Source organism: Myotis daubentonii, chromosome 9 (assembly GCF_963259705.1).
Source record: "Myotis daubentonii chromosome 9, mMyoDau2.1, whole genome shotgun sequence".
Classification (NCBI taxonomy): domain Eukaryota; kingdom Metazoa; phylum Chordata; class Mammalia; order Chiroptera; family Vespertilionidae; genus Myotis; species Myotis daubentonii.
In genome coordinates this window covers 1,843,476-1,869,000 of record NC_081848.1, presented here as the reverse complement: position 1 = coordinate 1,869,000, position 25,525 = coordinate 1,843,476, and the positions used below count along the sequence as shown (strand labels likewise).

The window sequence follows — 25,525 nt, the reverse complement described above, 5'->3', positions numbered from 1 at the left end:
TGTAATTTCCTTCTTTGTCTCTTTTATGGCCTTTGTTTTGAAGTGTATTTTGTTTTAAGTAAGTATTAATACTCTTGATTTTTTTTTCATTTCCTTTTGCATGAAATATCTTTTTCCATCCCTTTACTTTTAGTTTTTGTGTATCTTTCAGAAGTGGGTTTCTGGGAGACAGCATGCATATGAGTCTTTGATTCTTATCCATTCAACCTCCCTATGTCTTTTGATTGGAGCACTTAGCCATTTACATTTAAAATGATTATTGATAGGTACCTATTTATTGTCATTTTAATTCTTTATAACTGTGTTACTCTTCCTTCTCCTCCTTCTTCTTCTTTGCCCTTTAACATTTCTTGTATTGCTGGTTTTCTGGTAAAACAAACTCCTTTAGCTTTTTCTTGTCTGGGAAGCTCTTTTTTTCTCTTTCAATTTAAAATGATAACCTTGCTCTGTACAGTAGTCTTGGTTGTAGGTTCTTGCTTTTCATCACTTTGAATATTTCATGCCAATCCCTTCTGGCCTGAAAGGTTTCTGTTGAGAAATCAGCTGACAGCCCATGGGAGCTGCCTTGTAGGTAGCTGTCTTTCTCTTGCTGCTTTTAAGATCCTCTCTTTGTCTTAACATTTGCCAATTTATTTTTGATGTGTCTTGGTGTGAGCCTCTTTGGGTTCATCTTGTATGGGAGTCTCTGCAATTCCTGGACTTGTGTGTCTTTTTCCTTCACCAAGTTATGAAATCTTTTCAGTTATTATTTCTTCAAATAGGTTCTCAATCCCTTGCTCTCTCTCTTCTCCTTCTGGTATCCCTATGATGTGGATGTTATTGTGCTTCATGTTTTCCCAAAGGTCCCTTAAACTAGCCTCATTTTTAAAATTCTTTTTTCTTTCTGCTGCTCTGATTGGATATTTTCTGCTGCATTGCCTTCCAAATTGCTGTTTTGATCCTCTGCTTCTTCTAACCTATCGGTTATTCCTTCTAGTGTATGCTTCATTTCTGACTGGATCTTTTTATGGTTTTTTTATATGTTCTTTGCTGTGCTTGATATCGCTTCCTTGAAGTTTTCATTAAGCTCATTGAGCATCCCTGTCACCATGTTTTGAACTCCATGCCTGGGAAATTGCCTCCTCCATTTCAGTGAGCCCTTTTCCTGGAGGTTTCTTCTGTTCTTTCAGTTGGGACATGTTTCTTTGTCTCCCCGTTCTGGCTGCCTCTTTGTGTTTATTTCTGTGTGTCAGGCCCACGGTGCCTCTCAGTCTTGGTGGGTGGCTTACGTAGTAGGTGTCCTGTGGGTCCAGTGGTGCCATCTCCTTGATCACCAGAGCTGGGTGCTCCAGGAATGTCCCTGCCGTGAGTTATGTGGGCCCTCCAGTTCTGATTGAGTGTTGACTGCTGTCAGTCTGTTCGGTGTGAGGTCAGCCCTCAGGCTGGCTGACTGTGAGGCTCACCCTGACTATGGCTTGTGAGCTGCTGGGCAGGTGCTGAACACATGGAGCAGAGTTCGCCTCAGCAGGGATGGTGCCGGCCGAGAGCTCCCCGTGGATGTGCCGCTTGTGAAGGTCACTGGATCCTGTCCTGCTGTTGTCTGAAGCTGGCCACTGGGTGTGCTGGTTCTGGGCCTCTTGGGAGGGACTCTGGTGCAGGCCAGTGTCAGACGCTGCCTGTGACTGGCCCTGGCAACCTGTTTGGAACTGCAAAGCCGTCCACAGTGTGTGGCTGCCTGTCCTGGGCCGGGGTGTGCACGGGAGGGACCAAGCTGCACCAAGGCCATCTTTTACCAGCACCGAGCCTGGGGCAGGTCAGGGAAATTCCCAAGGCAGCCCAAAACCTGCCTCCTCCTGCCGACTCCCTGTTAGGCTCAGTCACTGAAAGAGCCTCTAGTGGTGCCTGAGTTACATGAGGTAGGGTATCAGGGAGCCACCAGGTGGTCTGAGGCCACTCAGCAAAACTCCCTGGGCCCACCAAGTCCAGCTGCTGCCCACCGGGGTCCACAGACCTTCGTGGTGGGGCAGGGTCTCAGGGAGGGTCAGGGCGCGGCCAGCGGAGTTTTCAGGTCCAAACAGACCAAGCTTTGACCATGTGAAGGGAGGGCCCTGCACTAGTTGGACGTGACAGGGGGAACTTGGCCCCGCCCAGAGCCACACAACTCAGTCTGTCTTGGATTCTGCCCAAACCTCGGTGGGGCAGGGCCCCCAGAAGTCAGCAGGGCGGGGCCAGGAGCCCAGAGGGTGGGGCTAGTGGATTTCTGGTGATGGGGAGGTGTCAGTCAGGCTCACGGGAAAGTAGAAAGAGATTTGTATGAGGGATTGGCTCCCACCTTTAAGGAGGCTCAGTCCACGGTCTGCCACCTGCAGGCTGGAAGCCCAGACAGCCATTCATGTAGCCCGCTGGGCTGGCGGGCCTGGACCCGGGTGAGCCGGTGTCGAAGGGCAGAGGGACGACTGTCTCAGCTCAGCCAGGGCAGAGTCCCCTCTCCTTCACCTTGTTGTTCGATTTACACCCTCAGCGCAGTGGGTGATGCCCACTCACGTTGGTGAGGGCTCTATTAACTGATTCTGCTGATTCAAATGCTACTCTCTTCTCGAAATGTCTCACAGATTCACCCAGAACCAACGTATTACCAACTCTCTAGGCATCCCTTCACCCAGTCAGGTTGACATGAAATTAATCGCCACACGCCGGCTTTCTAGCCAGCCCTCAGCACACGTGGCAGCCAGCCTTGTCCTGCCAGCACACCAGGCAGCATCGAGGCCCTCGTACCGGGTGCACTGCCACCTTCAGTCTGGCTGGTCTTGTCCCCCCTGTTCCTCTCTCTGTGGCCCCTCCTTCTGCCAAGAGCCAGGTTCCAGCAGGGCCTGGCTCCCTCCACTGCCACCCTGGGCCTGAGCTGGTGAAGCAGGAGCAGCGCTCAGCCTGCTGAGGGCACACCACCCGGAGCCCAGGCCAGGCTCACACTCCACAGGCACGTGGAGCAGCCCGTGTCCACGGTGCGTCCTGTGCGGCGTGCCCAGCAAGTAGACTGAGCTGTGGCTCTTAAAGTCATGCCTTAGCTCAGTGGCTCCCACACTGGCTGCACGTAGAATCCCCTGGGGAGTTTTGGGACTGACCGCCTGATGCCCGAGCTGCTGTCCATACTAATCCCGTCAGAACGTCTCAGGTGGGAGCCGGGCAGCAGTGTTTTAAAGAGGCCCTGGTGACCCCGCCGGGCAGTGGAGTTGGAGAGCCGCTGGTATAGCTGCTCTGGAAAAGGGGCGGGACTCGGAAGAGCAGCCAGGTTGGACTGTCCAATGAAGGTGGAGCCCAACTCAGTCCCCGATTTGAAGCCTGTCATTCTACCAGCAAAGCCCTCAGGTGTTTAAGCCACATGTAGACATGACACCTGACTCCACACGCTCTCACCACGAACTGTAATCCGTGCACACACTTCACAGGCCATACTCTTCTTTTATTTTTCTTTCTTTTTTTAAAATAGATTTTTATTTATTTCAGAGAGGAAGGAAGTGGAAGAGAGAGAGAGAGAGAGAGAGAGAGAGAGAAATTTTAATGATGAGAGAGAATCATTGAATGGCTGCTTCCTGCCTGCCCCACACTGGGGATGGAGCCTGCAATCTGGGCATGTGTCCTGACTGGGAATCGAACTCTGACCTCCTGGTTCAGAGGTTGATGCTCAACCACTGAGCAACACTGGCCATACTCTTCTTTATCACCCAAATCCTGTGTATGTGATGACACCCAATGCGCATGCTCCCTGGGCATCGTGAATCGCAGCCCTGTTACCATCTCCCGGCGTTCTGTACGGAGCCTTCTCGGTCCCCTTTCCGCAGACTGCTGTCCCTGTCCACGCGTTTCCCTTTGTCCCTCAGTCTGAGTGACCACAGCCAGAGCAGGGGTGAGTCCTGTTCCAGGTATGGCATGGTGCCGACCGGACAGGGAGGGAGGGGCTGAAATATATGGGAAAGTCCAGTGCCAGGCCTCAGAGTGGTGGGTGCCATGGAGCCGGGGGAAGGAGCCACAGAATTCCAACAGGGGAGGGAGGGTGTTGTGTGGACTGCGGGCTGGAGCCGAGACATGGGGAACCATAGAGCAAGGTCACCTGAAGGACTGAGGAGATTGGAACCTGAGCCTGCCTGGGGCACCGATGGGTGATGGGAGCCAGAGGGACGAACAGAAAGCACCAGGGCCCCTGCCATGGGCTCCTGGTCTGCATGGTGGCAGGCAGCTGCGTGGCTGTGAGGTCTGGTTGGTGAGGGTGTGGGCGCTGCGGGTGGCACTGTGGCCTGAGGCTGTCTGTTCTCCTGGGATGTCATGTGGATGGACTTCAGACAGGCGAGGACGTCCCCTGCCTGTCCATGAGGGCCTGCCGCTGGGCTTGGAGCCGTGATGACGGGGTTTTCTCGGGGATGGAAGGCAGCAGAGGGACTTTTGAGAGAGGCCTTGCCTCATCCGAGTCCAGAGCGTCTCGGCAGGCATTGATGAGAAGCCCCGGGGGAGTGGCCGGCTCAGTCCACGGGGCCGTGGGTCTAACTAAGAGCTGGCCCTGTGCCAGGTCTGAGGGGTCAGCAGCCCTGCCGAAGGGTCAGAGGTGCTCCTGGAGCTTGGCCAGCACCCCTGCCCCGAGTGTCTGTGTCCAGGCACATCCTAGCAAAAGACCCAGATCCGCCTGTGAGAATCAACCCCCCCCCCCCAGAGCGAGTGAGTGCCCTGCAGGAAAGAAGTGGGGAGGCGAAGAAGTGGGGTTCTTTCCTGCTAGGTCGCCAGCTGCACAGAGGAGGTGGGCGGCGGAAGAGGGGTGATCTCAGGAAGACAGAGGGCCGCCTGGAGAAAGAGCTGTGTGCATCTGGATCTCACACTCATGTCAACACTGTCAGCTGTGGTCACACCTCTGGCCTCCTTTGACCCTCCCCGTGCAGCAGGAAGTCAGTGCTGCCTGTTTCGCAGATGTGCACACTGAGGCTGGGAGCTATGGTGTGCCTTCGACAAGATCCAGGCGTTATGGTCCAGGATTAGGGCCCAAGGATCCCTCCACGGTACCCGGTTGGCTGTGTATCGTGGAATTTAAGTAGGCCCCTCCCAGGCAGCTGAAGAGGCCTGAATCGGAAGTGGGAAGGGAAGAAGCAGGCGGGAGATCCCCTGGTGCAGAGGGACAAGTCACAGAGGAGCCTCACTGCGGACATGGGCTGGGCCAAGGTGAGATTTTTAAAACATATTTTCATTGATCTCAGAGAGGAAGGGAGAGAGTGATAGAAACATCCTATAAAATAAGAGAGAAACATGCAAATTAACCATCCCTCCGCTACACTCAAGCCACGCCCACCAGCCAATCCGAGTGACTATGCAAATTATCTGGCAAAGATGGCAGTTAATTTGCATACACAGGTGTCAAGTGCCCCAGGCAACAACAGCGGCCACGGGCTCCCGGGACCTTCGCCAGCTCTGGGAGGTGCAACAAGCCATGCCTGTGGCTCCCGGGACTTTCACTGGCGCTGGGAGGTGAGTCCGTAGCCACGCCTGTGGGCTCCTGAGACTTTCACTGGCCCTGGGAGGTGAGTCTGTAGCCATGCCTATGGCTCCCGAGACTTTCACTGGCGCTGGGAGGTGAGTCCGTAGCCACGCCTGTGGGCTCCCGGGACTTTCACTGGCGCTGGGAGGTGAGTCCGTAGCCACGCCTGTGGGCTCCTGAGACTTTCACTGGCCCTGGGAGGTGAGTCCGCCACGCCTGGGGCTCCCGGGACTTTCGCCAAGGCCACCCGCACCTTGCCACACCCGCGGGCTCCTGGGACCTTGGCAGCGGAGAGCGGGAGGATTGGAGGGCTTGGCAGAGCAGGAGACTGCTGGGCATAGAGCAAAGGGAGAGAGAGGGCAGCTTGGAGGGCGCGGCTCCCTCTGTCTCCCCAGCTTCTTCATCACAGCTGTGGACACTGACAGCAGGGAGGAGGAAGTCCCACCCATTGGTCAGACAGCTCTCCGCGGCCTGACAGCCAGGACTCGCATTCACCTGCATCTCAGACCGTGACAGCAGAGAGGTGGGACTCTGTCTAAAGAACAACTGTTGATACAACGTAGCTCTGCAGCCGAAAGATGCCGGCGTTATAGACAGAAAGTGTCTGCAGAGCAGCGGGCGTCTGATCTCGAAAGAAGGCGGTGCCTGCGACAGGATGTATCTGAGCAGCTACTGGAAAAACGCCGTTCTGAAGCCAAAAAACAGCGGCGTCTTCGAGAGAAAATGTCTAAAGACCAACGTGCCTTTGAAGTTGAAAGAAGGCGGCGGCGGCGACAGAGTATGTCTAGAGAACAGTCATCAACAAGTACTACCAATACCGGTAGGAACTGCCTTCTCAGCGAAAATGGAGTACATGAGGATGCAATCCTCGAACATAGTTGTGGTGGAATGACTGTTCGATGTGAATTTTGCCTATCACTAAATTTCTCTGATGAAAAGCCATCCGATGGGAAATTTACTCGATGTTGTAAAAAAGGGAAAGTCTATCCAAATGATATACATTTTCCAGAATACCCAGCATATTTAAAAAGATTAATGACAAATGAAGATTCTGACAGTAAAAACGTCATGGAAAATATTCATTCCATAAATAGTTCTTTTGCTCTTGCTTCTGTGGGTGCAAATATTGCATCGCCATCAGGATATGGGCCATACTGTTTTAGAATACACGAACAAGTTTATCACCGTACTGGAACTTTACACCCTTCGGATGGTGTTTCTCGGAAGTTTGCTCAACTCTATATTTTGGATACAGCCGAAGCTACAAGTAAAAGATTAGCAATGCCAGAAAACCAGGGCTGCTCAGAAAGACTCATGATCAACAGCAACAACATCATGCATGAAATCAATGATTAACAAAATCGTACAAGATGCTACATGAGGTAGAAAAGGAAGCCCAATCTGAAGCAGCAGCGAAAGGTATTGCTCCCACAGAAGTAACAATGGCGATTAAATACGAGCGTAACAGTGACCCGGGTAGATATAATTCTCCCCGTGTAACCGAGGTTGCTGTCATATTCAGAAATGAAGATGGAGAACCTCTTTTTGAAAGGGACTTGCTCATTCATTGTAAACCAGATCCCAATAATCCAAATGCCACTAACATGAAACAAATCAATATCCTGTCTCCTACATTAGATGCAATGACATATCCTAATCTTTTTCCACATGGTGAACAAAGCTGGGGAACAGATATTGCATTAAGATGCAGAGACAACAGTGTAATCGACAATCATACTAGACAAAATGTAAGGACACGAGTCACACAAATGCAGTAGTATGTATTTCATCTCTCTGTGCGGGACATGCTCAATCCTATTTTAAATGCAGGAAAAGTAACTCAACAGTTTATTGTGGATTCGTATTCAAAAATGGAGGCCAATCGGATAAATTTCATCAAAGCAAACCAATCTAAGTTGAGAGTTGAAAAATATAGTGGTTTGATGGATTATCTCAAATCTAGATCTGAAAATGACAATGTGCTGATTGGTAAAATGATAATACTTCCATTATTTTCTGAGGGTAGTCCCAGAAATATGCAGCAGCGATATCAGGATGCTATGGCAATTGTAACGAAGTATGGCAAGCCCGATTTATTCGTAACCATGACATGCAACCCCAAATGGGCAGGTATTGCAAACAATTTACAACGCTGGCAAAAAGTTGCAAACAGACCTGACTTGGTAGCCAGAGTTTTTAATATTAAGCTGAATGCTCTTTTAAATGATATCTGTAAAGTCCATTTATTTGGCAAAGTAATAGCTAAAATTCATGTCATTGAATTTCAGAAATGTGGACTGCCTCACGTTCACATATTGTTGATATTAGATAGTGAGTCCAAATTACGTTCCTCTAATTAATCCCCTTTCAATGTGCACGAATTTTGTGCACCAGGCTACTAGTCAATGATAAGAGAGAATCACGGATCGGCTGCCTCTTGCACACCCCACACCTGGGGTCGAGCCTGCAAGCCAGGCATGTGTCCTGACTGGGAATCGAACCCTGACCTCCTGGTTCAAAAGTCAGTGCTCAATGACTGAGCCATACCAGCCAGGCTAGCTGGGTGAATTTTGAATATCAACCCCTTGGCATCTTTGCACCTGAGACTGGTCCCTTCCTCCCCCTTCTATAGCTAGAGAGACGGGGCAGGCTGTGGGGACCACCTTGCTGTGGGGACCACAGATGCTGTGGAGCACGCACTGTGCACCTTCCCACCCTCACCAGCCGTGGGGCTTGACACCCATAGTCTCTCTGAGCCCCAAGCTCAGACCTGCAGGCACACAACAGGCCCAGAGTGCGGGGCTGCGGGCTTGTCGTGGGAGGTGCAGGCGAGGCCTTTGCCCAGCAGACGTGGTGGACGTGACGGGAAGCCGGTCCCGCCAGGCCCGGGCAGGCCCGCGCTCTCCTCGCGCTGAGCGGCTGTCCCAGCTCCTGCTTCTGCGCAGGGACCAGCGCACTGGTGGGCGCTCTGTCCTTTAGGTTGAAGGGGTTTATGTTGCTGCCCCCCAGGGCTCTCAGTGAAGGAGGGAGCGGGAGGGTCCGGCTGGAATCTGGGTGAGAGGCAGCTTTGAGCCCCGTCCTAGGAGCCTAGTCAGCAGATTGTTGGGCCCGGCGGGGTCAGGGCATTGTCCCCACGGGGTCAGGGGTCAGGGCAGTGGTGACCTTTGGGATTTGGCTGACAGAGCCCTAGGGCTGGGGCGGGGGTGGAGGTGGAGGAGGCAGTGGGCACTGCCCTGTGACAAGAGCTCTGTCCCCAGCCTGGCCCTGAGGGTGTGCACACACCTCCTGATGGGGGTGGGCATGTCCCTGGGCACCAGCCTGGGCGGTGCTTGGCCAGCTCGGGGGTGACTCCGCTCCCTGTGTTCAAGGGCACTGGGCAGGCAGCCGAGGGACGGCTGTGCCCCGTCGGGCAGCCAGCACGGGGCTGGGAGGTGTGGGTCCCAGTTGGCCCTCTTCACTGGCCTGAGCAGCCCAGCCAGGGGCAGAGGAGTCAATATTTAGGTTGGCTCAGTCCCGGCCTCAGGATTGCGCACCCTGGTGTGTGTGATGGGAAGGAGGCTGGGACAGGAAGCTCCAGGGGAGGGTGCCGGCTCTGGAGAGCAGGGAGGAATTGGGGAATAGGGGGGCCAGCTGCTTCATGAGAACCCCGGGGGAGAGGGGGTGTCCAGCCTGGGCCGGGGGAGGGCATGAAGAAGGGGCGGGGCCCCATCCTGTCCCTTTTGTCCTCAGCTCCCTTGTGATGGAGGTTGGGGGCACAGCCAGGTCTCACCGCCCACCCAGTGGGCATTCTGCAGACGGCTCTCGGAGACGGGGCAGCTGGAGCTGGTGGGGGGAAGGCGTAGGCAGGAGGGGTGAAGAGCAGAGGAGGAGCCATGGGGACCGTGTGGGGGCAGGTGCTGTGTGCCAGGGTGGGAAGGCTGTTGGGCTGGGGAGAAGGGGTGTGTGGGACAGTGACTTCAGTGAGGGGAGGGGAGGGGAGGGGGTCTGAGAGAGGACAGTCTGGGAGGGAGGCTGCCCCGTGACCGTGACCAGGAGGGAGGAGGGAGGGAGGCTCCGTGGAGGGGCTGGGAGGGACGGGGCTGCGTGCGCAGCTGTGCGTGTGGAGTGGGGTGTGCACTGAGCCTGGGCCGGGCCCCTGCTGAGACGCCGCGCGCCTGCCTGTGAGTGTGTGGAGGCAGCAGGTGTGTGAGGAAGACGTGGCTCAGGGCTCCGGGCGCGGGTGGGCCAGGCCGTCCTTCGAGGAGGCAGCCCCCGAAGGCCCTGGCGTTGCTGTGGCTGGTGCTGGAGGGGCCAGCGCCTGGGTTTGGGGCCCCGGGAGGGTGCGGGGCGCTGTGTGCAGACCCCGGTGCCAGGGCGGAGGGGCCTCTGAAGGGCCTCGCCTCGGTCCTGCCCGCCCTCCTGCACCATCCGGGCTGTGCAGGCTCCCGGCTGGCTGTGCCGTCCAGGCCCAGAGCGCACCCGCCCTCCAGGTCGCAGGTGCGTCTCCACGGAAACGTGCCTCCTGCCTCTGCAGTCGAGCCAGCAGCGGCCAGGCCAGGGCCGCAGGTCACAGCGGTCAGCGCTGTCCTGGGACCTCGCTCCTCCTTCGCGCCGTCCGAGGAGGGTGCTGCTGGTTAGAGTCATTCCACAGACGTGGTGACTCGGGTACAGAGATCCGGATCCCCCGGGCCTCTGTTCACATGTACCGCCCTGCGTGGCACACAGACCACCAGGATGGGCAGCGCTCTCTCCATGGCCCACTTGCCCCACCTCCACTCAGCCCCACCTCACCCCTGGCCCCGGCGACCACGCCGCCTCCTGGTGGCCCGTGCCTGGCCATCGCAGGTTCCAGGAGCTGGTGGGAGAGGGACCCTTAGTCCTAGGTCCGAGGACCCTGCTTCGAGCCTGCTGTGGGAGCTGTGCCATCTGTCATGGGTGCGAGGCCACATCCGGGTGGGTCATCCCAGGACATTCTCCCTGAGGAGGAAGCCTGAGCGTGGAATCTGGCCAGATGTTCTCTGAAGCAGGGTCCTCCCCCCAGCCCCCTCCCCAATGCTGGAGGGAAAGGGGCCCAGGAACCTTAGTAGTGACCCTGGGTAGAGGGAGTAGAAGGTCGGAGGGCCCCTGGTCGGGTTGGGAGCGTCAGAGAGATCCAGAAACTAGGGCTGCCCCTCCCCTCCCGGGGACCAGCGAGTGGGAGGTGGTTTTCAGGAGAAACGGACAGAGAAGACGGGACAGGTCAGGGTTTAAGGGGGCTGGAGGACAGGCAGGTCACGGTTGTTCCGCCTCGTCTTGCTCCTATTCGTGTCGGATGCTGCTGCTCACTGGTCAGCCAGAGGCGTGGGGGGGGGGGCGGGGGGGGCGGCTGCCGCATCCCGAGCCAGGTGACCAGTGGGCAGGCACGGCCGGAAGAGGGTCTCCTCCTGGCTCTGCTCCCCGCCAGCTGTGTGGCCCAGGCAGGCAGCACGACCTCTCTGGGCCTGCGCGTCAGGTGCTGTGGCCGGGCATCGGGGAAGGCAGACTCCCGGACCTGGGAGCACTGGTGCCTGTGTGAGGAGACCTCGGCCTCCGGGGTCAGGCTGCCTCCGTTAAGCTCTGGCTGCGGCTCCTCTTGGTCCCATGGCCTGGAGCAGGCACCCCTCCAGCCGCAGTCTGCGATTCAAACATGGAGGCCGTGGTCTGTACGGACAGTTCTCGGATGAGGATTAACAGCAACAATAGCACTTGCTTTCTGTGGCTGGTGGGCAGGTGCCGTCCCTCACGGGGGGCCAGCAGCCGCAGCCTGGCAGGAGGCGTGGTCTGGAAAGACTGGACGCCCCAGACCAGCCTCGGCCGGAAAGACGCTGCTGAGGATTCCCCAGGTCGGCGGGCGTGGGCCGCGCTCTGGCTCTGAAATGCCGGGCGTGGGGTCCGTGTGGCCTCCGGGCAGCACTGAGCCCGGAGTGGGGGTCGTGTGGCCTCCGGGCAGCACTGAGCCGGGCGTGGGGTCCGTGTGGCCTCCGGGCAGCACTGAGCCGGGCGTGGGGTCCGTGTGGCCTCTGGGCAGCACTGAGCCCGAAGTGGGGTCCGTGTGGCCTCCGGGCAGCACTGAGCCCAGAGTGGCAGCTGCACGAGGGCCCCAATCTCCAGTGCCCCCCAGCTGACACCAGGGGCAGGAGGCCAGCGGCTGGCGGGGCACAGAGACCCCGACCTGTGGCCCGAGGACGGATTTCCTGCTGAGCAGAAGCCGTGAACCCAGGCTCTGACTCGCCCTCCCCACGAGCCTGGGACCCGCAGCCGTGCAGGGATTTATGGGGACCAGCCTCTCTGAGCCCCTCGGCGGGCGGGCATACCGTGCCTCCTCGCCCGCCCGTGGAGTCCCCACAGCCCTGCCCACACGCTCTCATCCCGCGTTACAGAGAGGCTGAGGGGCCGGGGCGCTGGTGCCGGCCAACACACGCAGAGCTGGACAGAACCACGGCCCTCGCTGGGGGACCGGAGACCGGGGCCTAGACTTCTCAGAGCCCTTCCGCTCGAGCAGGGGGGCAGCAAGCCCCCGTGGGACTGGCCAGTGCGTGAGGCCAGGGTGCGGGCGTGGACAGGTGAGCTGCACGGACTCCACCCTCTTGTGCCAGGCAGGGCCATCAGCCCTCCCAGACCAGGACTGTCATGGTCACCAGGGTATCTCCTAGGCAGGGGGCCTTGACAATGTTTTCTTAAGTTGATTTCAGAGAGAGAGGAGGGGAGAGGGAGGAGAGAAACACTGATAGGTTGCCTATCGCATGCGCCCGACTGGCTTCAAACCTGCAAAATGGGCAGATGCCCTGACCAAGCATTGAACCTACCATCCTCAGTGCACGGGAGGGACTACATGCCAACCACTGAGCCGCCTGCCAGTGCAGGGCCCTGAGATTTAGGCCCCATCTGGCCGGGACCTGGGAACTCTTCCCTGGGGGCCGTTAGCAAGGCACTGAGGGAGGTGAGGGCAGGGGCACCCCCGGTGCAGGGGGCCGAGCCCAGGGCTCAGCCGGCAGTTAGGAAGGGGATCCCACCCCACACGCAGTGGGTCAGTGATGGGAAGCAGCCCTGCCAGCAGGGAAAGGGGAAGCGAGGAGGGGAGGGAGCGGTGAGCCACCCAGCTCCCGCAGGCCAGGAGCAGCCACAGCTGCAGGCGGCTCGTGGGGGTGTCGGCCAGAAACCACTCTTGCCCCCACCCATCTGAGTTGGGGCGCAGGAGCCTGGGGGCAGCAGCCGGGGGCATTGGGAGGAGCACTCACACCCAGGCATTTCTGTGACCCTGAAGGAGTCAGCCAGAGAAGCTCCGCCTCTGCGCTGAGCCCCTGCCCACACCCTGGCCCGTGGGCAGGCCTGGCCGCCCTGCTCAGAGCGGCCTGGTGCCCCGGCAGCGCCGCTGGCAATGCCCCGGTGCCTGCGGGAGGCTTGTCCTGGCGCTGCTCTGGCCTCTCTCTGGCGGCTCCTGGGGGATTGTCCGGTGCCACGGCACACCTGCGTGTGTTCTCTCTCTTCCGTCGCTGGAGTAAATGGGGAAGATAATTCCTCCACCTGCAGGAGGGAGGCGTCCGAGCGGCCGTGTCCACCTGCTGGCCTCACGGCTGCACTGAGCGCTGGGTGGGCGCTGGAGCCCCTCCAGCCAGCTGCACCCTCTGCCCTCCCCCCAGCACGTGAAGATCCTGCGGGCGCTGGTCCTGGGGGAGCTGGAGAAGGGCCAGCGCCAGTTCCAGGCCCTCTGCTTCGTCACCCGGCTGCGTGACCACGAGATCATCCCCAGCGAGGCCATGGCCAAGCTCCGGCAGGTGAGGCCGCCCGCCGCCCCCCCTTCTGCCCCAGCGCTCCCCCTTCTGCTCCAGCGCCCCCCCTTCTGCCCCAGCACCCCACTTCTGCTCCAGTGCTCCCACCCCTGCACCCACCTCGGCATCCCGCCAGCACCTGGCCTTAGCACTCGGACCTGTACCCCGCCTCACCCTCCAGGCCTGAACCCCCTGACTCTGCCCTGGCCACACCTGAATTTGTACCCCAGATCCCTGATCTGTGCTGAGCCCTCCACTTCCATTCCTCCAGCCCCTAAAGTCAGCGCCCCCACTTACAGTGCGGCTGGGTGCTCCCACTCGGAGGGGATCTGCCTCAGACCCGGGGCCACCCTCACTATCTGGTGGTGTTGGGCACGTTACCACCTTCAGAGCCTCCACCTGCCCTAGCCTGTCCCCTGTGCCTGCCCTTCCCAGGGACACTCGGTCTCCTGGAAGCATGGAGCCCCAGAGGCCACTTTCCTCGGACAGCCTGCCCCCTGGCCCCTGTGACAGCAGGACTGGGTGCTTCCTGGGGCCGCACAGGACGGCGGGGCAGCTGCAGGGGCGGCTGCACTCTGGGCATCAGCATCCCTGCAGCGGGAGGGGGGCTGGGTATTCCTGAATGCCCCTCAGATTGGCCCAGGCGCTGAGACCGCCAGCCTGGGACTGTCTGGCTTGGTGATGGGGGACAAGGGCAGGTGATGGGGGACGAGGGCAGGTGATGGGGGACGAGGGCAGGTGATGGGGGACGAGGGCAGGTGATGGGGGACGAGGGCAGGTGATGGGGGACGAGGGCAGGTGAGGGGGGACGAGGGCAGGTGATGGGGGACGAGGGCAGGTGAGGGGGGACGAGGGCAGGTGATGGGGGACGAGGGCAGGTGATGGGGGACGAGGGCAGGTGATGGGGGACGAGGGCAGGTGATGGGGGACGAGGGCAGGTGAGGGGGGACGAGGGCAGGTGATGGGGGACGTGGGCAGGTGATGGGGGACGAGGGCAGGTGATGGGGGACGAGGGCAGGTGATGGGGGACGAGGGCAGGTGAGGGGGGACGAGGGCAGGTGAGGGGGGACGAGGGCAGGTGATGGGGGACGAGGGCAGGTGATGGGGGACGAGGGCAGGTGATGGGGGACGAGGGCAGGTGATGGGGGACGAGGGCAGGTGAGGGGGGACGAGGGCAGGTGATGGGGGACGAGGGCAGGTGATGGGGGACGAGGGCAGGTGATGGGGGACGAGGGCAGGTGATGGGGGACAAGGGCAGGTGATGGGGGACGAGGGCAGGTGAGGGGGGACAAGGGCAGGTGATGGGGGACGAGGGCAGGTGAGGGGGGACCTGGGCAGGTGATGGGGGACGTGGACAGGTGAGGGGGGACAAGGGCAGGTGATGGGGGACGAGGGCAGGTGAGGGGGGACCTGGGCAGGTGATGGGGGACGTGGACAGGTGAGGGGGGACAAGGGCAGGTGATGGGGGACGAGGGCAGGTGATGGGGGACCTGGGCAGGTGATGGGGGACAAGGGCAGGTGATGGGGGACGAGGGCAGGTGAGGGGGGACCTGGGCAGGTGATGGGGGACGTGGGCAGGTGATGGGGGGACGTGGGCAGGTGATGGGGGACGTGGGCAGGTGATGGGGGGACGTGGGCAGGTGAGGGGGGACCTGGGCAGGTGATGGGGGGACGTGGGCAGGTGATGGGGGGACGAGGGCAGGTGATGGGGGACGTGGGCAGGTGATGGGGGACGTGGACAGGTGATGGGGGACGTGGGCAGGTGAGGGGGGACCTGGGCAGGTGATGGGGGACGTGGGCAGGTGATCAGCGTCCCTGCAGCTGGGGGGGGGTGCGGGCTGGGTATTCCTGAATGCCCCTCAGATTGGCCGAGGCGCTAAGACCGCCAGCACATCCAGAGACCTGGTGGGAGTGGCCCTTCTTCTCCCACAGAAGAACCCACGGGCAGTGCGTCAGGCGGAGGAGGCGCGGGGCCTGGAGCAGCTGCACATGGACATGGCCGTGAACTTCAGCCAGGGGGCCCTGCTGAGCCCCCACCTGCACAACGTGTGTGCGGAGGCCACGGACGCCATCTACACCCGCCAGGAGGACGTCCGGTTCTGGCTGGAGCAAGGTCCGCTGGGTCTGCCCGCTGCCTGCCCATCAGAGGGGATAGGATTCGTGTGAGGTGTGGGGTTCAGGGGAGGGACCTGCACAGAATGCTGGCTTCGCAGGCTCGGGAAGGGAATTCCCAGCCAGTCCCACCCCCTGATCTTGGCGATGATGAGCACAGATGGGCGCAGGCACGAGGTCGGGGGAGGGGGAGGCAGACTCCCGTGCCCACATGCCCCTCTCTGCCCCCGCCGCTCAGAACTCCACGCCTCTCCTTCCTCTCACACCCTCCCTGGGCCACGTCTCCCCCGGACCCGGGCCTCCTCCCTCCTCTCAGGATCTGTGGCTTCTGGCCTGCGGGTGACACCACCGGGTCAGCTCCTGGCCCTTTCCCCGGGCCGCCCTCAGGGCCCTGTGGAGAGGCACAGGGCAGCGTCGCCATTCCAGTCCCAGGACCCGTCCCTCTGCTCAGCGGGCCTCACCCTAGCAAAATGCCTGCCCCTCCAGGGCACACTGGGTTTAGAAATGGCTGGCGGCCATCACACCTCCACACGCCTCCCATGGGCTGCACCCCAAACAGAGGCACCAGCCTGACACTGTCCCCAGAGGCTGGTCCCCAGTGGCCACTGCGCTGAGCCCGGGCCCTGCCGCCTCCCGCAGCCCCGTGTGCCCATCCCATCGGCCCCACGCCCTGGCATCCTGAGCTGCCCGGTGCTCCCCTGCCCCTCCCTCCTGGTCCTCCTCAGATACCTTCCCTTGAAGAGGCATTTCGTGATTTCCTGCTTGTGGTCCCCCCAAGCCAGCAGGGTGGGTGTCCCCACTCCTTCCTGCTGTGTGAGGGGCTGACACCCTCCCTGGTGGCTTCCTCACCGAGAGGCAGTGCCAGGGATGCTTAGCTCCTGAGGGTGATGAAGGGCCAGAGTCCTGACGGAGGGGCCCTCTGCCAGTGGACGCCCCTCCTCTGACCTCCCCCTGACCTTGCCTTTCTCCCCTGCTCCCCCCAGGGGTGGACAGTTCCATGTTCAAGGCTCTGCCCACGGACACAGAGCAGGCGCTGCCTCGCTGCGGGCAGGCTGGGGACCGGGGGGCGCCCTGTGTCTGCCGCTACGGCCTGAGCCTGGCCTGGTACCCCTGCATGCTCAAGTACTGCCACAGCCGGGACCGCCCAGCGCCCTACAAGTGCGGCATCCGCAGCTGCCAGAAGAGCTACAGCTTCACCTTCCTCGTGCCTCAGCGGCAGCTGTGCCCCTGGGAGGAGGACTCGTAGCTGGGGAGTGAGGGGGGACTCACCAGGCCTCCCCAGTCCCCAGGAGACCTTACTCCCCCCTCCCCTCCCTCATCCCAGAGCCTGTGGTCCGTCACTCATGACTGTGAAGAGGGGTGTGGTGTGCGGGGTAATCATGAAGGCAGCCCCACGACCACCCTGTGTCTGACCGAGAAGGGGCTTGGCACACTGCACCCCTCCTTCAGCCCGATTTCAAGACGCCAAAATGCCATGGCCTATGATTCTCCTGCTGAACTCTGCAGGTTTAGACCCTAAAAAGTGCCTTTTCCTGTGACCCCCTCCCCACATCAGCCACCTGTGCCTTTCCCCAGACTGCCCTGGCCACAGGGCAGGCGGGCACCTCGTCTCTGAGCAGAATCCTGTCTGCGGGGTTCTGGGACGGGGGAGCATGAAGCATGAGGAAAACTTGAATTCCAGATTTTTAGTGCAAAGTATTTATCGTTTCTACCAGAAATTAAACGTTTCCATTTCTACTTGACCAGCCTGGCTGATGCTGCCCCAGGTGTTGAACCAGTGGTGCGGTGGGGCGAGGAGGGGGATGGGTGTCACTGGGGTTACCGACAAACCTTGCACTAGGAAGAGGAGACAGACAGGTGAGCAAGCCAGACCGTGGCAGGCAGTACAGGGTATATTCAGTCAAGAGAGACGACGAACATTTCAGAACCAGACTTCAAGGCTTCAAATCCTGAGGGTCTGGCTTCTTATTTGCTGTGTGCTCTTGGTCAAGTTGCTCTCCCTCTCTGCCTCAGCTCTCTCAGCGGCAAAAACAGCTTAATTGTGAGATGTGAGTTCACACATGTCAGCACGTATGTTCATGGTGTTCGCTGCTATTACATCACTAGAGGCTCGGTGCATGAATTCATGCACCAGTGGGATCCCTCAGCCTGGCCTGTGGGATTGGGCCGAAACCAGCTCTCCAACATCCCCTGAGGGGTCCCGGATTGTGAGAAGGTGCAGGCCAGGCCAAGGGATCGGGGCTGGGGAGGGACTGCAGGAGGTTGGCCAGCTGGGGAGGGACCACAGGAAGGTTCCAGGGTGTGTCCAGCCTGTCTCATTCAGTCCTGATGGGCTGGACCCCAGCAGCAAGCTAACCTACCAGTTGGAGTTTCTGCCCCTGGTGGTCAGTGCACGTCATAGCGAGCGGTTAAGGAGCCTTAGCATATCATTAGCATATTATGCTTTGATTAGTTGAACGGATGACTGGAAGACTGGATACTTAGCATATTATGCTTTTATTATATAGGACTAGAGGCCCGGTGCATGAAATTCATGCACTGGGGGGGTGGTGTCCCTCAGCCCAGCCTGCACCCTCTCCAATCTGGGACCCCTCTGGGGATGTTCGACTGCCGGTTTAGGCCCGATCCCTATGGCAGTCAGGCATCCCTCTCACAATCTGGAACTGCTGGCTCCCAACCACTTGTGTGCCTGCCTGATTGCTCCTAACTGCTTCTGCCTGCCAGCCTGATCACCCCCTAACCACTCCCCTCCAGCCTGATTGACACCTAAGTGCTCCTCAGCTGGCCCAATCACTCCCAACTGCCCTCCCCTGCCAGCCCAGTCACCCCCAACTCTCCTCCCCTGCAGGCCTGGTCACCCCTAACTGCCCTCCCCTGCCGGCCTGATTGCCCACAACTGCCCTCCCCTGCTGGCCATCTTGTGGCTGTGGGTGCTGCCATCTTTGAGGGCGGGGCAGTCAGTTAGCATATTCCCTCCTTATTGGCTGTGGGCACCACCATCCTTGCGACGGCGTGAGGGTCGAGTAGCATATTTCCTCCTTGTTAGATAGGCTTTCTGCCATGAAAGGAGCAGGCATGTCCTCATCTGTAACCCGGACCACCAGCCAGACTCCTTGAAGCCCCTCACTTCGAAAGTGCCTGCCTGTGTGAAGAGGCTGTCACTGTGCAGGGTGGGGCTGGACGCCGGAGGACGCCCAAGGGGATGGACGGACCCCTGAATTTATTGCCCAAATTGCCCTGGGTGCAAGGGGACGTGAGTGGAGGCTGAAGGGTGGTGAGAGTTTGGCAAGGTGGGGGGGCTGTGCTTCAGGGGCTGGGAAGCCCTGGGGTCCCAGCTCCAGGAAGAGAGGACGAGGGAAGCCAGCCTCCTCACAGGCCTTGGAGCGGGGGCAGCCCCCCCACTCTGCTCCCAGCACCCCAGAACAGGCTACGGCTGCCCTGAACCTGTGCAGGCCGGAGGGGGGGAGGGGGAATGCGAGCCAGGCTTGGCCATGGCCATTGTTAGGGGCCTGTGGGGAGACCTCCTCAGGCAGCTGTTCCTCTCTCTGAACGTGTTTGCAAAGACCACGGTCAGCTGCCCTGGGAGCCGCTGCTCCCGGACTCGCCAACCTCCCCTCCTGCACATATGGCCTCGGGCCTGAGCCCTCAGCCCTCCTCGGTGAGGGAGGCATTACTTGGAGAAGGCACCTCCCACCCTGTGTGTCTGCTTTTTTTTGTTAATCGGACCTGAGGGTTTTTTCCATTGAGTCTTAGAGAGAGTGGAAGAGAGAAGGAAAGACAGACAAACACCGATGTGAGAGAGACACATCGATGGGGCCGGGGAGCCTGCCACCGAGGTATGTGCCCTTGGCGAATTGACCCTGGGATTCTTCAGTCCACAGGCCAGCGCTCTATCCACAGAGCCACACCGGCCGGGCAGGTCCGGTTATCGTCTGGAGGTCTGGGGTGCGCAGAGCTGGGAACGCAGGTAGACGCTTGCTCCAGTCGAGGCAGAATTGCTTCTCTTTCCTTTCAAAACCTCAGTGTTTGCCCGGCCTGAGAGCCTCAGCCCTCAGCAGAAGGGCATCGGGTGCCCCGATGGCTGGGGCGGTTCCGCTCAGGGCACTTACCTGGGCTGCGGGTTCGATCTCGGGTCGAGGTGCGTACAGAAGGCAGCCGATCGAGATCGATGTCTCTCTCTCTCTCCTTCTCTCTCTTCTTCTCTTTCTCTCTTCCTCTCTCTCTCTCTTCCTCTCTCTCTTCCTCTCTCCCTCTCTCCCTCAAATCAATAAACATACCTTCTGGTGAAGATTTTTTTAAGAAAATCTTGATAGCAGCCTCGAGAGGAGCATTAGACCAGCACACCTGGGCAGCTAGCCTGCCGAGCTGGCACAGAGCATCACCTGCCGCCACTTGACACGGCCAGGCGGCACCATTCCCAGGAGAAATCAAGCATCAGGTTTGCTCTCAGGTGTCAGCCACTGCCTGCAGCCAGGAAACAGCTGGGCTGCTGTCCCCTGCTCAACCCTTGCCCCTGGCCCATCGTCCTCCACCCTCCCCTGCCTGTGCCCACGGACCCCACCTCTGGGCCTGGCCACCTGGGCTCCCGCACCTCTGCTTGCCCGCCTGCCTGTGAGAAGTCTGAGACCCGAGGGCAGGATGAGAGAGACTCAGACAGGTGTTCCTGCTCAGCCCCACACCTGCCATGGCCACCCTCCCCAATGCCTAGCGGCTCTTCCTCCTCTCGCCTCCTCAGCCCTCGCTCTCAGCATCTCTCCCCTCTCCCCTCTCCCCTCCCCCCTCTCCCCTCTCCCCTCTCCCCTCTCCCCTCTCCCCTCTCCCCTCTCTCCTCTCCTCTCTCCCCTCTCCCCTCTCCCGGGCTCCCTGGACCTGGCTGGTGCCTCCATAAATAAATAACACCTTCCTGAAGGCATCCAGTCGGGTGTTTCTGTTTCCTGGCGGAGACCCTGGCTGATGACCACAGTGTCCCAGCAGGAACCGTGGGGGCGGGGGCGAGCAGGGCAGGAGCCCTGGGGGGCAGCAGGGGAGGGTGGGGGGCAGGGGAGGAGCCCTGGGGGGAGCAGGGGAGGATGGGGGAGCAGGGCAGGAGCCCTGGGGGGAGCAGGGGAAGGTGGGGGGCAGGGCAGGAGCCCTGAGGGGAGCAGGGGAGGATGCAGGGGCAGGGCAGGAGCCCTGGTGGGGAGGGGCAGGGCAGGGATGCACTCCCTTGGGAGAAGGCCCACCTGCAGGGCTTCCTCAGCAAGGAAAGGAGAATCACAGGCTACCTCAGGGCCCAGGCCTGTGGGGGTGCCCAGGCCCCTGAGGGCGGGAGAGGCAGGTTGAGAGACAATCCCCTCCTACATCACAGGCAGCAGACACATCTCCATCCAGCTGCAGCCACACCTGTCTTTAGAATTCCTTCCTGGCTGTCCCTTCACCCCGACCCTGACCCCTGGCACCCGCCCCTTCTGCTCTGAGTCCTAGCCCCTTCTCTTCCTCTCTTCCTCTTCTCTTTCCCACCTTCCCATCAGCCCTGAAAGCATTTAAATCTCCCAACTAAAACAACAAGTAAAAACATCCCTACTGTCATCCTGCCTGTCCCTGTTCCTTCCAGTGAGACTTCTGGCTGGAGCCCCCCATGGCCAGCGGTGCCCAGCCCTGTGATCAGCAACAAGCCACCTGTCACTGGGCCTGGCGAGCTGGCCCGCCTGTCAGGGCTGCCTGCCCTGCTGGGCGCCGTGTTTGTGCTCCTTGTGCCCACCCCCTCCCCAGGGGCGTCTCACGTAGAGGCCCTTCCTCTGAGCAGCCTTTCCGATGCCCAGGGCCTGTCAGCAGCGTCCGCACGTGAGGGACTCGCCTTGTCACTGCTCCCTGGGGGCAGGGAGTGTCTGGTTGCCATCCCTTCCCAGCTCCTGCCCAATAGCCGCTGCAGTGGGTCCTCAATCCAGGCCCCGAGTGGCTGGAAGGACAAATGCCACTGACATCCTCCATGTGGGGTACGCGGATGCTGCAGAGATGACCGGCAGCAGGGCGGACACCCCAGAAGGCCAGGGCAGAGGCTGGCTGACCCCGCTGGGGTTCCAGGGTAAAGTCTGGCCTCTGTTGGGGAGCAGGGACTTGAAGAACCAGCAGCATTCTGAAGCTAAAGTTCAGTGTCTCCGTCTGCCCGGCACTGGGCCCTCCCCTGTGACCCCCCCCCCACCAGGCCCCCCAGCCCCCAGCCCAGCCCTGGGCAGGCTCTCCCTGCTGGGGGTCCTGAGCCCTCTCCAGAGACCTGCAGGGAGGAGGCTCCGCAGGCTCACACCCATCTCACCACAAGAGGGCGCCGTGGACTTAGACTTGCCCTGAGCGTAAGGGTGAACCTGGAGGCCTACCTGGCTGAGGTAGGCCTGACTGAGGCATAGCTCTGCTGAAGGTGCAACTAGAGGGCCAGACTGCCCAATGCTGGCCCCAAGCTCAAAAATTTACATTTAAAACTCAGTTGCTCTAGCTGGTGTGTCTCAGTGGATAGAGCGTCGGCCTGTGGACTAAGGGTTCCGGGTTCAATTCCGGTCAAGGGCACATGCCTGGGCTGTGGGCTCGATCCCCAGTAGGGGGCATGCAGTAGGCAGCCAATCAATGGTTCTCTCATCATTGATGTTTCTGTCTCTCACCCTCTCCCTTCCTCTCTGAAGTCAATAAAAAATATTTTTTAAAATAAATAAATAAAAACAGAGTTGTTGTGCCGTGTTGACATTAAATACGTTTTGTATGTCCTATTATTTGGAAACTTCAAGTGCAGAATGGGTGATGAGTTTGTGTGTGTGTCTCCCCTGGGTGTGGATGGAGGCTGGGTCCCAGGTGGAGCAGGGTGTGCAGGGTGGCTCAGCATCGGGGACACAGGCAGGGGGTGAATGCCTGTGTGTCCTGACTCATGTCCTCTCCAGTCAAATCCCCAGAAACAGTGGCTTTATCATGATTCCCAGAGCATCTCTCGCTTCATCACCCTGACACCCCCCCCCAACACACACCCCTATTCTGCAATCCTCCTCTGGCATCGTGACTCCGAGGTGTGATGTTTAAAAAGGGCTCCGAGTTCTTCCTGGCCTCTGCCTGTTCCATCAGCTCTTTGGATTCGATCCCTGTGGTGGCCCCAAGGCAGGGAGCTGACCCCGCCACGCAGGCCCATGCTCCGGGCCCTGCAGTCCGTCTGGCAGGCAGAGGAAGCTAGAAGGGACTTGTTGCTTGGTGGCCTTCCAGGGCGCCTCGCTCTCCGCCCTTTTCCCAGGTCTGACAGCTCAATCCCGCTGACAGGGCAGGAAGTGAGAATGCGCAGCAGGGCCTGCAGCCAAGAAGGCCTCTGTTCTCTGCTTCAGGGGGAAACAGGGCTGGGGCACTGTAGACCAGACCCAGGCTAGACCATGCCCAGGCCATATAGACCATGCCCAGGTTATATAGACCATGCCCAGGCTGTAGACTATGCCCAGGTTATATAGACCATGCCCAGGCTGTAGACCATGCCCAGGTTATATAGACTATGCCCAGGCTGTAGACCATGCCCAGGCTGTAGACCATGCCCAGGCCATATAGACCATGCCCAGGCTATATAGACCATGCCCAGGCTATATAGACCATGCCCAGGCTATACAGACCATGCCCAGGCTATATAGACATGCCCAGGCTATATAGACCATGCTCAGGCTATATAGACCATGCCCAGGCTATATAGACATGCCCAGGCTATATAGACCATGCCCAGGCTATATAGACATGCCCAGGCTATATAGACCATGCCCAGGCTGTAGACCATGCCCAGGCTATAGACCATGCCAAGGCTATAGACCATGCCCAGGCTATAGACCATGTCCAGGCTGTAGACCATGCCCAGGCTGTAGACCATGCCCAGGCTATAGACCATGCCCAGGTTATATAGACCATGCCCAGGCTATAGACCATGCCCAGGCTGTAGACCATGCCCAGGCTATAGACCATGCCCAGGCTATATAGACCATGCCCAGGCTGTAGACCATGCCCAGGCTGTAGACCATGCCCAGGCTATATAGACCATGCCCAGGCTATAGACCATGCCAAGGCTATAGACCATGCCCAGGCTATATAGACCATGCCCAGGCTGTAGACCATGCCCAGGCTGTAGACCATGCCCAGGCTATATAGACCATGCCCAGGCTATAGACCATGCCAAGGCTATAGACCATGCCCAGGCTATAGACCATGTCCAGGCTGTAGACCATGCCCAGGTTATAGACCATGCCCAGGCTATATAGACCATGCCCAGGCTATAGACCATGCCCAGGCTATATAGACCATGCCAAGGCTATAGACCATGCCCAGGCTATAGACCATGCCCAGGCTATATAGACCATGCCCAGGCTATAGACCATGCCCAGGCTATATAGACCATGCCCAGGCTATAGACCATGCCCAGGCTATATAGACCATGCCCAGGCTATAGACCATGCCCAGGCTATATAGACCATGCCCAGGCTATATAGACCATGCCCAGGCTATAGACCATGCCCAGGCTATATAGACCATGCCCAGGCTATAGACCATGCCCAGGCTATATAGACCATGTCCAGGCTGTAGACCATGCCCAGGCTATAGACCATGCCCAGGCTATATAGATCATGCCCAGGCTATACAGACCATGCCCAGGCTATAGACCATGCCCAGGCTATATAGACCATGCCCAGGCTATATAGACCATGCCCAGGCTATAGACCATGCCCAGGCTATATAGACCATGCCCAGGCTATACAGACCATGCCCAGGCTATATAGACCATGCCCAGGCTATATAGACCATGCCCAGGCTATAGACCATGCCCAGGCTATATAGACCATGCCCAGGCTATAGACCATGCCCAGGCTATATAGACCATGCCCAGGCTATAGACCATGCCCAGGCTATATAGACCATGCCCAGGCCATATAGACCATGCCCAGGCTATAGACCATGCCCAGGCTATATAGACCATGCCCAGCAATGTGTCTGGAAGGGGAAGCCTGGTTCCTGGGCATTTCTAGACAGAGAGTCTTGGAGCTAGTGACTTCCTAGAGGTGCAGCCAAGGAGACCCCAGGACTGGGAGGGGTCCACATTGACCACTGTTTGGGGACCACAGCGTCCTGGAGTAAGACTGTGGTTACTCCCTGAAAAAGTCCTCCAGCTACTGAGAGGTAGGGGAAGCAGCCCAGGGAGAGGTCATTTGCATGTTATTTGCATAGGCCTCCTTGACGTCCAAAGGCTCTGAAATTTCCTGTCCCTCTTCTTTCAGCCTTTCTTCCTTATGTTCCTGTCTGACCCCAGGCAACCCCTCCTCTCTCCCCCTGGGTTTTCCTCTCCCAAAGGAAGCACAGACTATGCCCTATGGACTATCACCTCCCCCACCTCCTCTCATCTGCCCGGAACCCACAAAGCTGAATTCATGGGGACTCAATGTGGGGAAGGAGGGAGGGGAAAGGGGGTCTTTTGAGTTCCTGTTCCAGCTCATCTCGTTGCAATGAACATTGAGCAAGTCAGCGAGAGGAGGACTCAACATTGCCCCCGCTGCTCCACGCCCAGAGACTGTGGGCCCACCGCCTTGCTGAGCCGCGGGAGGAGCAGGTGAGGAGGAGCAGAGTGGAAGGGTCCCTCCTCTGTGTGACTTGTCCTGTGACCTTGTATGGATGATGCCTAAGTCCAAGGTCATGGAAGGGAGAGGAGAGAGGAGACTGAGGCCGGGCACGGAGGCAGGATAAGTACCGGCTTTGGGGCCGGGCAGGCCTGGTTGAAATCCCTCCCCCTCTGCCATCTACATTGCTCTCCATGAATCTTAGTTTCCTCTATAGAAGGAGCCTAAAAATTATACCTTCTGCCCTCGCCAGTGTGGCTCAGTGGATAGAATGTCAGCCTGTGGACCGAAGGTTCCCAGGTTCGATTCTGGTCAAGGACACATGCCCGGGTTATGGGCTCCTCCCCAGCCCAGGCCCTGGTCAGGGGCATGATGGAGGCAACCAGTCAATGTTTCTCTCTCCCTTTCTCTCTCTTCCACTCTCTCTAAAAATCAATGGAAAAATATCCTCAGATGAGGATTAAAAAAAAAAAAAATCCCTTCCTTCTAAAGCTGTGCTAAGATGCCCAGCATGTAGCAGCTTCCTGGATTCGAGGGGAGTGCACAGCCGATGTGGATGGAAT

At 59.0% G+C, this 25,525-nt stretch overlaps 1 protein-coding gene across 1 annotated transcript in view; it reads left to right on the top strand.

The window, feature by feature from the left end:
* OAF (out at first homolog) overlaps window positions 1–17,114 on the top strand; it is a 24,331-nt gene extending 7,217 nt beyond the window's left edge. The window contains exons 2-4 of the mRNA XM_059707613.1: window positions 13,132–13,266; window positions 15,124–15,373; window positions 16,356–17,114. Coding sequence (XP_059563596.1) covers window positions 13,132–13,266; window positions 15,124–15,373; window positions 16,356–16,618 — 648 coding nt within the window. The 3' untranslated portion in view covers window positions 16,619–17,114. The remainder of the gene's footprint in view (window positions 1–13,131; window positions 13,267–15,123; window positions 15,374–16,355) is intronic.
* Window positions 17,115–25,525: the final 8,411 nt, after the last annotated feature.